The following is a 15,183-nucleotide window of genomic DNA, read 5'->3' on the forward strand; positions in this document are numbered from 1 at the left end:
GGGGCTGTCGTGTTGGGTGTTCCGCTATACAGCTGAACCAACACAGTTGCAGATGGTACAACTCTGTTTTATTACTATCAATAACAACATCTGTAAACTTATGACTGTGGTCGTTCTTTACCCATTAACCTGTGCACCCAGCCCTAACACTATCTGAGAGAGGCACTCAGCACATGGTGTATGTCTGAGTGGCACGCTGTGAGCTCTGTGCCCTGAGCTGTCTCCTGCTGGAATGAGCGGGAACTGTGGTGTTCCCCGTTTTATAGTGCGTGTGCTCTTGCCCGTGATTGGCTGTGATGTTGCGTGTGTGTTGATTGGTCCGTTGATCTGTCCATCAGTGTGTATGTGTGTTTTGTTGCTCTTATTAGCCTTAGTTTTATTAGCTCTGATTTCAAGTGGCAGTTGAAAGGAATTCAGGACCGGCATGTTCCTGTGAAGAAGAAGGATAAATACGGCAATTTTCGGGAACCTTGGATGACGAGAGATATTGTAGGCCTCGTCAAAAAGAAAAAGGAGGCATTTGTCAGGGCTAAAAGGCTGGGAACAGACGAAGCCTGCGTGGAATATAAGGAAAGTAGGAAGGAACTTAAGCAAGGAGTCAGGAGGGCTAGAAGGGGTCACGAAAAGACATTGGCAAATAGGGTTAAGGAAAATCCCAAGGCTTTTTACACGTACATAAAAAGCAAGAGGGTAGCCAGGGAAAGTGTTGGCCCACTGAAGGATAGGCAAGGGAATCTATGTGTGGAGCCAGAGGAAATGGGCGAGGTACTAAATGAATACTTTGCATCAGTAATCACCAAAGAGAAGAAATTGGTAGATGTTGAGTCTGGAGAAGGGTATGTAGATAGCCTGGGTCACATTGAGATCCAAAAAGACGAGGTGTTGGGTGTCTTAAAAAATATTAAGGTAGATAAGTCCCCAGGGCCTGGTGGGATCTACCCCAGAATACTGAAGGAGGCTGGAGTGGAAATTGCTGAGGCCTTGACTGAAATCTTTGGATCCTCGCTGTCTTCAGGGGATGTCCCGGAGGACTGGAGAATACCCTCTGTTTAAGAAGGGTAGCAAGGATAATCCCGGGAACTACAGGCCGGTGAGCCTTACTTCAGTGGTAGGGAAATTACTGGAGAGAATTCTTCGAGACAGGATCTACTCCCATTTGGAAGCAAATGGACGTATTAGTGAGAGGCAGCACGGTTTTGTGAAGGGGAGGTCGTGTCTCACTAACTTGATAGAGTTTTTCAAGGAGGTCACTAAGATGATTGATGCAAGTAGGGCAGTGGATGTTGTCTATATGGACTTCAGTAAGGCCTTTGACAAGGTCCCTCATGGTAGACTAGTACAAAAGGTGAAGTCACACGGGATCAGGGGTGAGCTGGCAAGGTGGATACAGAACTGGCTAGGCCATAGAAGGCAGAGAGTAGCAATGGAAGGATGCTTTTCTCATTGGAGGGCTGTGACCAGTGGTGTTCCACAGGGATCAGTGCTGGGACCTTTGCTCTTTGTAGTATATATAAATGATTTGGAGGAAAATGTAACTGGTCTGATTAGTAAGTTTGCAGACGACACAAAGGTTAGTGGAATTGCGGATAGCAATGAGGACTGTCAGAGGATACAGCAGGATTTAGATTGTTTGGAGACTTGGGCGGAGAGATGGCAGATGGAGTTTAATCCGGACAAATGTGAGGTAATGCATTTTGGAAGGTCTAATGCAGGTAGGGAATATACAGTGAATGGTAGAACCCTCAAGAGTATTGAAAGTCAAAGAGATCTAGGAGTACAGGTCCATAGGTCATTGAAAGGGGCAACACAGGTGGAGAAGGTAGTCAAGAAGGCATACGGCATGCTTGCCTTCATTGGCCGGGGCATTGAGTATAAGAATTGGCAAGTCATGTTGCAGCTGTATAGAACCTTAGTTAGGCCACACTTGGAGTATAGTGTTCAATTCTGGTCGCCACACTACCAGAAGGATGTGGAGGCTTTAGAGAGGGTGCAGAAGAGATTTACCAGAATGTTGCCTGGTATGGAGGGCATTAGCTATGAGGAGCGGTTGAATAAACTCGGTTTGTTCTCACTGGAACGAAGGAGGTTGAGGGGAGACCTGATAGAGGTATACAAAATTATGAGGGGCATAGACAGAGTGGATAGTCAGAGGCTTTTCCCCAGGGTAGAGGGGTCAATTACTAGGGGGCATAGGTTTAAGGTGAGAGGGGCAAGGTTTAGAATAGATGTACGAGGCAAGTTTTTTACGCAGAGGGTAGTGGGTGCCTGGAACTCGCTACCGGAGGAGGTGGTGGAAGCAGGGACAATAGTGACATTTAAGGGGCATCTTGACAAATACATGAATAGGATGGGAATAGAGGGATATGGACCCAGGAAGTGTAGAAGATTGTAGTTTAGTCGGGCAGCATGGTCGGCACGGACTTGGAGGGCCGAAGGGCCTGTTCCTGTGCTGTACATTTCTTTGTTTGTTGTTCTTTGTCTATCACCTTTGCTCACGAGTTGCCAGGCATCTGTCTGATACCGCCACGTGGTTCAAGCTCGAGTTATGATTAATAAGACAGCACACAGCTTAGTATGATCGAAATCAACGGTCATTTATTATGTACCGCAATAAATACTTACACAATAATCCTACTTTCTATATCACTACCTACCACTACTGGCCAATACTTAACTTTTGGGAATGGCTCACCAGGTCAGGGAAATGAATGGCTTATCGAATTGGGTCTGACCTGCGGGATTCAAAAGGCTAATACAGGTCGATGGCTAGGAGTCTTTATCGGGTAGCGATCGCTGGAGTCAAACTTACGGTTTCTGGTCGATGTTCTTGCGAAGGTTGCGAGCAGGAGAAGAAGGGAGAGAAGGGGCCGATCTGAGCTTGGCCCCCATTTTTATAGGGGCCAGGGTCTTCCTGCCTCTCGGGGCGGACCTTGACCCTGAGTCCCAAGTGATTGGACTTGTTCCCAATCACTGGGTTCGATATGCTCCAATAATGGGGCGATTCCTCGATCGGGGGTGGTCGTTCACCTGCCTTTGTTTTGGCCACTGCTGGCGCCGAGAGGTCTGGCCCGGCATTCAATTGCTAATATGTTGCAATTGTTCCCGGGGATAGCCGATTAAACTGCAGATGTCTGTGTTGATGTGCTGCTAATGGTCGCAGGTATCGATCTGGGCCGACTTCCCCAGAGCCGAATAAGCTATTCTGTCTGCAGCTGTCCGTTTGTGCCCCGTTGGCTGCTTTTCCCATCAGCCTTTTGGGTTAGCCATTTTATATCGGGTTTTGGCCAACTTAATCGGGAATCAGCCATTTTAGGTGGCTACATGCCCTACTTGTGATCCTAACGCGAAGCGTGAAGGATCATCTACATTTTGTCCTTTCCGTTCCCTGACCGGGGGGGGGGACACCTCCTACATGGCCACTACTCTGACCCTATCTATGGACAAAAATTTACCTAAACAATTCTTGAGGGCGTAATGTCAGGCAGGGGCATGCATCAACAAAATAAAAACTTGGAACCTCTAATTTTACCTAAATACACTCATCAAGCATTGCACCATCCTATCTCTCTAAAACATACAACAACAATCATAACATTCAATATACTCTTTCCTAGCTTGGCAGTCATTTTCTGTTAATGGGGTTTTGTACATTTTATTATTTACAGAAAAACACAAGTGCATGTTTTATTATTATTGTTTTATAGGTCGCGGGGGTCTGGGGTCGGGTCATACCCGAATATAGGGGATCGGATCCGATATACAGGGGTTCGAGCGCGGTCCGCTCTCCTTCTCCATTTGCGGAGGTGCATAGTCTGCACTGCACAGCAGAGTATCGCCAACGCTAACAGTGCTTCAATTACGTAAGACAGGGAGTACCAGGTTATGAACCTGGCACACTAGGAAGATGCAGTGTCGCTGGTCACTGGGCTTTGGGTACTGCGAGGCAGTGAAACATTAACAGCAGGGGGGTTTGGAGTAATGGGGTCCGCGGTCCCGCGCAACCAAATGTTCGTAAAGAAAATGTTGAGCACGATACGGTCTGGTTACGTTGGCTGTGGGCGGGGTGTGGTCTGCTGCGTCAAGCATGACGTGGTGGGCGTGGTTTGACTGTGCTCCATAAGCGTTTAACTGGTTTATGTGAAACCACGCAGTCTTACCATTTGGGTATTTGATTTTATATACCGATTGGCTTACTTTATCCGTAATGGAGTACGGACCCGAGTATCTCGGAGACAGAAATGTGCTGGGGTTATACACAGACAACATCACTTGTTGTCCTATATTATACTCCGTTGCATGTACTGCCTTATCAAAACAGGCCTTGCTCTGTTTTCTTTTAGTGCCCAGTTTAACAGCGGCTGCTAACTGAGCCGTTTTTACATTCGCAACTAGTTGCTCAACGGCTTTCTCGTGGGTGAGGGCCGTAACTTCAGGGCTGGTCAGGTCTAAACCCAACAAGTACTCTGTCCCTTTCATGGGGCGTCCTGTCATGAGAGTGTATGGGGTGTAACCTGTGGCGGTGGAAACAGTGTTACGCAAAAACATCAGCGCAAAGGGGAGGACAGATTCCCAAGTGGTGTTGTTCTGCTGGACCATTTTCCGAAGGGTGGTTTTTAGGGTCCGATTCATGCGCTCCACTATACCACTCGACTGTGGGTGGTACGCAATGTGAAATTTTTGGGTTATGCCAAATATCGTGAGGACGTTCTGCATGACCCGTCCCGTAAAGTGAGAACCTTGGTCCGATTCAATCTTGTAAAGATGTGGTGGGTTAGGATTTTGGCTGTGGTTTTTGCGGTGTTGGTGCAGGCTGGAAATGCTTCCACCCACTTGGTAAAAGTGTCTATGACCACCAGAACATATTTATAGCCATTCCTGCAAGGGGGCAATGGACCTATGAAATCGATCTGGAGGTTAGTCCAGGGGCCGTTAACGGGTCGGGTGTGGCTGAGATGTGCCTTTTTTGGCATATCTATCTGGGTTGTTCTGTGCGCAGATGAGGCAATTCTCAATCTTTGAGATTTGGCCACCAACAAAGCTGCGGTGGGATCGATTCCCTGGTGTCCATGACCATCATGGAATAAACAGATTAATTGGTTCCTATCCTGCTTAGGAACTACATAAAGGGTGTCCTTTAACACCACACCGTCATGTGTGGTTATCGAATTACCTCTCGTATGAGGCTGGAAACTTCCCTTTCACAATCTCAGTGACAGCGCTATCCTGCTTCTGGGCCTCTACTAGATCTTCGATCCTAGTCTGCGTGACCTGAACTGCACTCACTGGCGCACTCACTGGGGCGCTTTCGAGGGGCTTCCAAAAGTACCCATGCCTGGATCCTGCCTTAGCCAGCGCGTCGGCTTTAACATTTCCAGGGGGGGAGGAACGATGGTGGCTGCGGACTTTTATAATGCCGAAAGTCCTGTCCTTGGCTTTTTGCAAAATATGGCGGAGTAATGGGGCTGAGGGGAGGGGTTTCCCATCCGCGGAAACAAAGCCTCTTGTTTCCCAGAGGGGCAGAAATTCGATGAGGCTGTTGCAGACGTATAGGCTGTCTGAATATATGTCTGCTGGGCTGGGGAAGGAATCTGGGTGCTCTATAATGTAAGCGATGGCCGCAAGCTCTGCTGCCTGCGCGCCTAAGTGTCCGGGTAATTTTAATGCGATTTCCTCGAGGGCGCGTCCCTGCGCGTCCTCCACATTAATCCCACAACCTGTTATGCGTTCCCCATCCAGGACTGTGGAAGATCCATCCACATAGATCCTAATGGGATCACACGTGTCCGGGTGAGGGGGGCTCTGAGATGGAGTGGCTAGTTTTCTGTGGGTTTTTTCGCTATAAAGTGGGGATTATGCACTATATTATGGTGGGGCGAGATGATTTCACACTCATGGGGGCGGGGTTCCAGGGTACTGTAAATTGTCCGCTAAGTATGTGTGTGTCTTGGTCCGTTTGACTGTGATGTCCCGTTCTTGTGAGAGAAGGGTCCACCTAGCAGCGCGGATTTGGCTGACGGTACCGTCTTTAAGTCGTCCGTCTAGTAAAAGTTGGGTGGGGGTGTGCTCGGTCAAAATGGTGATGGGGTTCAGTCCGGTAATGTATAAAAAGTACTGGACTGCCCAGAAAACTGCGAGCAGGTGCCTCTCACAGGCTGAGAATCCCTGCTCCACAGCATCTAAAATTCGGGAGGCATAAGCCACGGGTCTTAGCTGGTCATGCCGTTCCTGCAGGAGCACGGCTGAAAGGGTGCGGTCTGTGGTCGCTACCTCTATGGCGTAAGGGGAAAGCGGGTCTGGAACTTGTAGTGCGGGGGCGGCTATGAGCGCCTGTTTTAATGATTCCACAGCATCCGTGTGCTGTGGAAGCCACTCCCAGGAGGTCTGAGAGGGGCGCTGCCTTGCTGGCGAAACCGTCAATGTGGTTTCGGCAGTAGCCAACCAGTCCTAAAAATGACCGGAGGGCTGAAACGTGTTGGGGAAGGGGCAATTTAGCGATCGAGTCAATTCTTTTGTGCTCGATCTCGCGTTTGCCGTGTGTGATAATAGTACCCAAATATACCACTTTCTCTTCCGATACCTGGGCCTTTTTGGGGTTTACTTTACAACCAATGGAATGTAATAATTCCAGGAGTTCGGACAGAAGCTCAATGTGCTCATCCTTTGTGTCTGTCTGCAGTAGTAGATCGCCTACATACTGTACCAGACATTAGGGGCGAGAACATTTTGCTAGTCCATTTGCCAGCTGTGGGTGGAAAATGGAGGGGGAGTTGCGGAAGCCTTGTGGCAGGCATGTCCACGTGTATTGCTGTGCTCGGAAAGTGAAGGCAAATTTGTACTGGCACGCCTTTGCCAATGGAATGGACCAGAATCCATTACTGACGTCCAAAACCGTGAAATATCGGGCATGGAGTCCATGTTTGAGCATGGTCTCGGGACTTGTTGCTATGGTGGGGGCTGCTACGGGGGTGACTTTATTGAGTTCCCGATAATCAATGGTCAAGCGCCATGATCCGTCGGGTTTCCTTACTGGCCAAATCGGGGCATTATTAGTTGAGGCCACCGATCTTAGGACGCCCTGCTCTAATAAGCTTTCTATAACTTTTAGGATTTCTCCCTCTGCTTCTAGGGGGAATCCGTACTGCTTTTGGGGTCTCGGGTCCGGTCCTGTTATTTGTACAGAGCCAGTCATCCGTCCACAGTCGTGCTTGTGGGTCGCGAATGCTGCCCTGTTTTTTTGCAGGATTGCCCTAACCTGTCGGTCCATGCTGAGTGTGGTGGGGTTGAACCAAAACTCACCTACTGCACTAATTTTGTTCATGTAGTCCCCAATGTTGAGCGTTGCGGGGCCTCTAGCGGATTTCGCCATCTTCCAGACACACTGGTTGACTGGATCGAAAGAGAGGTGGTGGGAATTCATGAAGTCGATTCCCAAAATGTGCTCTGCTGTTTGGGGCAGGTCGACTAAAACTACGGGGTGTTTTGTGTTAATGGTTCCGATTTGGATGGGTACAGGGGCTGTGATGTGTCCCTGTTGTGAGTGGCCTGTGAAGCCGCTGAGGGTGATAGTGGCTGTAGTGGGCCACGTGTCCTTACCAAGGGTGGAGGAATTTAAGGTGGTGCGGGACCCTCCTGTGTCCCAGAGAAGCTCGATCGGCTGTCTCCTAATTTTCGCTGCGACTATGGGTCGTCCTGACCTATCCCAAAGGGTATCGCAGACCCAACTGGGGGAGCCTGTACACCGTCAGTCCGTTCCGGTCAAGTATGCCTGATCCGACTGGGCGCTAACGCTATGTATGGGCTCTGCCTTTTTCTTAGTGAGAGTGCCTGTTTGCTGGGCTCTCTGTGGTTTTTTAGGGGCATTGCATTCTTTGGCAAAATGTCCCAACAGTCCGCAATTGTAGCATTCTTGCGGTTTTGCTGGGGGGGGGGTTCTCTTTCCCTCGTTTACCCTTCCAGGGTTGTGAAGAGTAGTTCTTACTGCCTGCATGTCTGCGGCGGCTTGTTTTTCCTCGGGGGTTCTAGCGGCGGGTTTATTGTGAGCAGACTGTTCCCAAACACGGGACAATCATTTGACCTCCCACTTCTCATTATGAGCCTCCTCCGAGGGGTAATAATTACTACAGGCATTCTGTCCTGCTTCCATGGCATGGGAGATACGGGTGCGGGTCCATTTGGCCATATTGTCTGCGGACAAATGGGCACGGTCTACGTTTCCAAAAACGGCTTCAAAGTGAATCCACAAGCGTCCTGCGAACGCTGTGGGGTGTTCAGACTGTTTCTGTCTGCACTTATTTAGGCCATCTACGGGGTCGCCCCGGTTATACCCGATCGCATCCAGGATCGCGGTATGCATTTCTGCAAGGGTGTCTCCTCCTACGTTCTGTGGGTCGGGGGGGGCTGCTGCGACCGATGGGTCTAAGCTGAGGACCATGAGCTTTACCTGCTCTTTCTCATCCAGGCCGTACAAGGTCGCCTGGTGTTTGACGGTGGCAAAGAAATGGTGTGGGTCTGAAGCGGGGAGGAACGGTGTGATTTTTGCACACGCGTCCCGTAATTGGGTCACTGTGAGGGGGGTGGAATATAGGAATTCCGCCTCGTCTGCTGTGGCTGTGCGGTGGGTTGTTACAGGGTTCATGGGAGCCTGGACTACCTGCTGTGTGGGGGGTGGGGGTGCTTTCCTCCTTTGGGGCTTTCCCGGCGCACATGTTCCCTGGACATATCTCTGCGCTGTCTCCTGCAATTCTTCCCAATCAGGGCCGTCTTCCTGTTCTAAACTTTCCCCAAAGGTTTCTTGGAATCCTTTTTGGACAGAAAGCAGTGATTGCAGGTCTGCAATTTGCTTTCGGCACTTCGCATGGTCTATGGTACTCTGCCTTTGTTCCGTGGTTGCAGCGTGGAGCGCTCTCAAGGCTGCCTTGAGATCACTACATTGCTTCTGTAGCGTCTCCACCTGCTTCTCTGTCTCTTTCTTAACCAGGACTGCACGCTGCGTGTCCTGATAAGCCTTCTCATACTGGGATTGAAAACTGCTTAAATGCGCCAGACAAGACTGGTGACCCCGTTTGGCGTCAGCCACCTCTTCGTCCTTTGCCGCTAACTGCCTTTTCAATTCCAGGATCTCTTTCTCTATCTCGCATACTTCGATTTTACTCATACGATGTATGCCTTCTATTTCTTTCCGGAGCGTCCTGACGACCCCCTCTGTGCCTCGCAATTGTGCCAGACAGGACACAATTGCCATCGGCTTGCGCGCTTTTGCTAAGCTCTTCTTATGGATTTCACTCATGTTCTCCCACCAAGTATGCCCTATACTTCCGGGACCTGAGTCGTCATTATTGCAGAAACCGCTCCACACCCTCCAGGGCCATCATTTGCCCTGTAGAAATTTCCGAATTTCCACTTCCCAAATGGGACACTGTCCCACTTTAACGCTGCTGATCGGTGCGACCGCAAATTCTTCGGGGTTCATGAGGCGTTGCATTGCCTGCATGGCCATCTCTCTTATCTGCTTGCTATGTTCGAATTTGGAACAGGGGGCTAAGGTGGTGTCGTAGATGCGGGTACGGCTTGCGCTAATTTCCGAAAATACCGACTTCCGACAGTTTTGACGCAACAAAATCTATCAGTTTTACCTTATAACCCTGTTAGTTACACATGCATACACACACTTCCGAATTGTGAATTATTAACCAGAACCGCTTGAACACTTGTGGTTTTTTTTTGTTTTTGTTTCCAATTGGATTCTATTCAAATTTCTGGGGTTCTCCCGGAGTGGTTTTCCACTTCCATCTCGGGTCCCGGCGGAGTCGCCAATTATGTTGCTCTTATTAGCCTTAGTTTTATTAGCTCTGATTATGTCACCTTTGCTCACGAGTCGCCAGGTATCTTTCTGATACCGCCACATGGTTCAAGCTCGAGTTATGATTAATAAGACAGCACACCGCTTAGTAAGATTGAAATCAATGGTCATTTATTATGTACAGCAATAAATACTTACACAATAATCCTACTTTCTATATCACTACCTACCACTACTGGCCAATACTTAACTTTTGGGAATGGCCCACCAGGTCAGGGAAGCGAATGGCTTACCGAATTGGGTCTAGCCTGCGGGATTCAAAAGGCTGATACAGGTCGATGGCTAGGAGTCTTTATCGGGTAGCGATCGTTGGAGTCAAACTTATGGTTTCTGGTCGATATTCTTGCGAAGGTTGCGAGCAGGAGAAGAAGGGAGAGAAGGGGCCGATCTGAGCTTGGCCCCCATTTTTATAGGGGTCAGGGGCTTCCCGCCTCTCGGGGCGGACCTTGACCCTGAGTCCCAAGTGATTGGACTTGTTCCCAATCACTGGGTTCGATATGCTCCAATAATGGGGCGATTCCTCGATCGGGGGGTGGTCGTTCACCTGCCTTTGTTTTGGCCACTGCTGGCGCCGAGAGGTCTGGCCCGGCATTCAATTGCTAATATGTTGCAATTGTTCCCGGGGATAGCCGATTAAACTGCAGATGTCTGTGTTGATGTGCTGCTCCGACTTCCCCAGAGCCGAATACGCTATTCTGTCTGCAGCTGTCCGTTTGTGCCCCGTTGGCTGCTTTTCCCATCAGCATTTTGGGTTAGCCATTTTATATCGGGTTTTGGCCAAATTAATCGGGGATCAGCCATTTTAGGTGGCTACAGTTTGCACCATGATGTTTATCTGAATATCATGACAGGGGCTGCTGTAGGTGTGGCCCAGGGTGGACCCCCCCGGTGGGTGGTGGCCAGTTGGGGGGGTGGCACGTTCTGGCATGGGGCGGGATGTATGGATTTGTGCGCCCATACGGCCAGTGCCATTGTGTCGAACCAGGGGCTGGGATGGGTGGTCAGCAAGATGGCCGCTGTAATGGCGGTCCATGACAGGTCCAGTCCTGGGGGGGGTGGAGGGTGGCGAGGTGGGGCACCCTGGCTGCTCGGCTATCCCTCCCCGCCGATGTGTGGGCCAGCAGCCTGCAGGCACTCCACGCCATTTCCTACCTTCTCTCTCTCGTTCAGCAGCTAGGACGCCAGGTTCATGATTTTTATAACCACAAGTGAACGACGTCGTTGGGAAATCAGCCCATTGGAGGCGGCGAATCGCAGATGCCCTGGAGCATATCAATGATATGCTTACTGCATATTCAGCCCGCGCGGCAAGCGCCGCATTTATGCCATTTTCAGGGTGCCGGAGCATCCCAATTTGGCGTCAAACCAGCGTCTACAGCGATTTCGGCATCGGAAACTATTCTCTGCCCAATCGTATTTCATGATTTTGGCAATGGAAAACGGAGAATCCAGCCCCAGCTCTCTGAAGTGCCACAGCCTTGACCTGGGCTGCCTCTCACTCAATATGTAGAAAGGAGACTCATAGACGATAGACCCTTGTTGCCAGTTGTCTCTGCAGTCCGGGTCTCTGCTCCCCAGCTGCTGAGGATCTGTTATTTACATCATTGAAGCAACGTGGCTCTGAACTCCATTGATTGAAGTGGCATAACTGATTCCTGGATGGCAGGACTGACGTATGAGGAGAGATTGAGTCAATTAGGGTTATATTCACTGCAGTTCAGAAGAATGAGGGGGATCTCATTGAACCCTATAAACTCCTAACAGGATTATACAGGATAGATGCAAGAAGGTTGTTCTGATGGTGGAGGTGTCCAGAGCCAGAGGTCACAGTCTGAGGCTATGGGGTAGGCCATTTCGGATTGAGATGGGGAGAAATCTCTTCACCCAGAGAGTGGTGAGCCGGTGGAATTTGGTACCAAGCAGCTGATGCCAAAACATGTTTTCAAGAAAGAGTTAGATATAGCACTTGGGGCTAAAGAGATCAAAGGATATGGCGGGGAAAATGAGAATAGGTTACTGAGTTGGGTGATCAGCCATGATCATCATACATGGCGGAGTAGACTCGAAGGGCCAAATTTCCTCCTCCTGCTTTTATTTTCTATGTGTGCCTATTAAGAATTGAGCTCTGAGGGATTATTAGGCATTGATCCTCATTGATCACTCTGTGAGGGAGTCAAGGTTTCAAAGTGAGGGCAGGGTTATGATGGACTAAGTGATTCAGACAACAGACAATGGTGTTAGGGAGTAAACAGTTCCAGACTGCAGACTGGAGTGCTGTGGTGGAATGATTACCGACTGGAGTGTGAGGAGTGGAGGGATTCAGACAGCAGACTTGGGTGTAAGGAAAGGACCAGTGTCAGTCTAAAAACTGCGAGAACTTTGAGGAGTAGCACTGACACTTACGGTTCTTTTCTTATCTTCAAACACTTCCCTCGCTTCTTCATATGAGCAGATCTCCTCTTGACACTCTCGCTGAATGGCACCTCTTTTCAGCTCTTCCAGACCCACATTAGCCCGTCTCTCTCTGTGCAGCAGACCATTGGCTTCAGTCTCCTGCAAGAAGACTGGATGGGACAGATCTCAATAGATACAACAAACTAAACACATCGATAGCTGCTGCATTGGGCTATTTTGGGCAATACATCAAGTTAGATTGAAAAATAATGTTGAATTATTACAAAAATATAGCAATCTTCTTACATTGCAATCAAGCGGCACTTATTCAGCAATAACCTGCTCACAGTCTCTGTTTGAGTTCCGCCAGGGTCACTCAACTTCTGACCTCATCACAGCCTTGATTCAAACATTAGTTCAAAAAGAGCTGAATGCCAGATGTGAGGTGAGAGTGACTGACCTTGCATCAAGGCAGCATTTGACCGACTATGGCATCAAGGAGCCCTTGCAAAACTGGAGTCAATGGGGATCAAAGGGAAACCTCTCCACTGGTTGGAGTCATACCTGGCACAAAGGAAGATGGTTGGAGGTCAATTGTCTTCACTCTAGGACATAACTGCAGGAGCTCCTCAGGGTCGTGTCCTAGGCCCAACCATCTCCAACTGCTTCATCAATGACCTCCCTTCCATCATGAGGTCAGAAGTGGGGATGTTTGCAGATGACTGCACAATGTTCAGCACCATTCACAACTCCTCAGATAATGAAGCAGTCCATGTGCAAATGCAGCAAGACCTGGACAATATCCAGACTTGACAAGTGACAAGTTGCATTTGCGACACACATACGCCAGGCAATGTCCATCTCCTAAAAGAGAGGATCTAATCATCGTCCCTAGACATTCAATGGCATTACCATATCTGAATCCTTTACAATCAACATCCTGGAGGTTATCATTGATCAGAAACTGAACTGAACTAGCCATATTAATACTGTGACCACCAGGGCAGCTAAAAGGCTAGGAATCCTTCGGCGAGTAACTCACCTCCTGACCCCACCAAAAGTATGTCCACCCACAAGGCACAAATCGGGAGTATAATGGAATACTCTCTACTTGCCTGGATGAGTGCAGCTCCAACAACACTCAAGAGGCTCAACACCATCCAGAACAAAGCAGCCCACTTGATTATAGAATCATAGAATTTACAATGCAGAAGGAAGCCTTTTGGCCCATCGCGTCAGCACCGACTCTGGGAAAGAGCACCCTACTTAAGCCCACACCTCCATCCTATCCCCGTAAACCAGTAAGCCCTCCCCCCCTTTTTGGAGAACTAAGGGCAATTTAGCATGGCCAATCCACTTAACCTGCACGTCTTTGGATTGTGGGAGGAAACCGGAGCGCGCAGAGGAAACCCACGCAGGTTGCTCCCCCTTCCACAAATATCCAAGCCCTCCTCCACCAACGAACAGTGGCAGCCATGTGTACCATCTACAGGATGTATTGCAATAACTTGCCAAGGTTCCTTAAACAGCACCTTCCAAACCCACGACCATTAACGACAAGAGCAGCAGATTCCTGAGAACCCCACCACCTGAAGGTTCCTCTCCAGGTCACTTACCCATCCCAACTTGGAAATATATCGCCGTTCCTTCATTGTCGCTGGGGCAAAATCCTGGAACTCCCTCCTTACTAGCACAGTGGATGTACCTACACCTCAGGGACTGCAGCAATTCAAGAAGGCAACTCACCACCACCTTCTGAAGGGCAACTGATGGGCAATAAATGCCGTGTAACCATTTACACCCTCATCCCATAAATGAATTAAAATAATTTAAAATTGCTCAGAGCGGCCACTGCTCTGTTCTTGAAGATCTGAAGTGCCATAGTCACCCTCAGGAGACCCTCCGTTGTCTTGTGTGGCACTGCTACCATGCTAAGTAGGATATACTAAGAACAGATTGCATAGCTCAAAACTGGGCATTCATGAGGTACTGTGGGCCTCCAACAGCAGCAGATCATAGTCAACGATAATCTGTAACCTCCACTTGTGCATTACAATTGTCTACAATTACTATCCTCTACCTTTAGAACCATGTACCATGACTATCCTTTACCATTACCATCAAGCCAGTGTACCAACCCTGCTTCAATGAGAAGAACAGGAGGGCATGCCAGGAGCAGCACCAGGCATGCCTAAAAATGAATTGCCAACCTGGTGAAGCTACAAGACAGGACTACAAGCATTCTTACCAGCAGTAGCAGCATGCTACTGAAAGCAAGCTATTGTAATCGATTTTACAACCAATGGATCAGAGCAAATCTTTGCAGACCTGCCACATCCAGTCATGAATGGTGGTGAATAATTGAACAAATTTCCCCATTTATATATTTATGAGGGAGACCAGCACATCAGTGCAAAAGAAAAGGCTGAAGCATTGTGGGCAGCAGGGTAGCACAGTGGTTCGCACTATGGCTTCACAGTGCCAGGATCCCAAATTCGATTCCCAACTTGGGTCCCTGTCTGTGCGGAGTCTGCACATTCTCCCCGTGTCTGTGGGTTTCCTCCGGATGCTCCGGTTTCCTCCCACAAGTCCCAAAAGAAGTGCTATTAGGTAATTTGGACATTCTGAATTCTCCTCTGTGCACCCAAACAGGTACCGGAATGTGGCGACTCGGGGCTTTTTCACAGTAACTTCATTGCAGTGTTAATGGAAGTCTACTTGTGACAATAACGATTATTATTCGCAACAATCTTCAGCAGGAATTGTTGAGTGGATGATCCACCTCAGCCTCCTCTTGAGGCCCCCAGCATCACAGATGCCAGTCTTCAGCCAATTCAATCCAGTCCACAAGGGATCAGGAAATGGCTAAAGTCACTGCAAAATGCTGAAAACTTGTGTCTCAGAAGTTGTCATGCCCCTGGCTAAGCTGT

At 49.1% G+C, this 15,183-nt stretch overlaps 1 protein-coding gene across 1 annotated transcript in view; it reads right to left on the bottom strand.

Annotated features, from left to right (window-relative positions):
- Nucleotides 1–12,466, bottom strand: part of LOC140428230 (coagulation factor VII-like) — a 187,516-nt gene extending 175,050 nt beyond the window's left edge. The window contains 1 exon segment of the mRNA XM_072514477.1: nt 12,263–12,466. Within this exon segment, the coding sequence (XP_072370578.1) occupies nt 12,263–12,466 (204 nt within the window).
- Between the last annotated feature and the right edge of the window lie 2,717 nt (nt 12,467–15,183).

Source organism: Scyliorhinus torazame, chromosome 8 (genome assembly GCF_047496885.1).
Source record: "Scyliorhinus torazame isolate Kashiwa2021f chromosome 8, sScyTor2.1, whole genome shotgun sequence".
NCBI classification, from domain to species: Eukaryota; Metazoa; Chordata; class Chondrichthyes; order Carcharhiniformes; family Scyliorhinidae; genus Scyliorhinus; species Scyliorhinus torazame.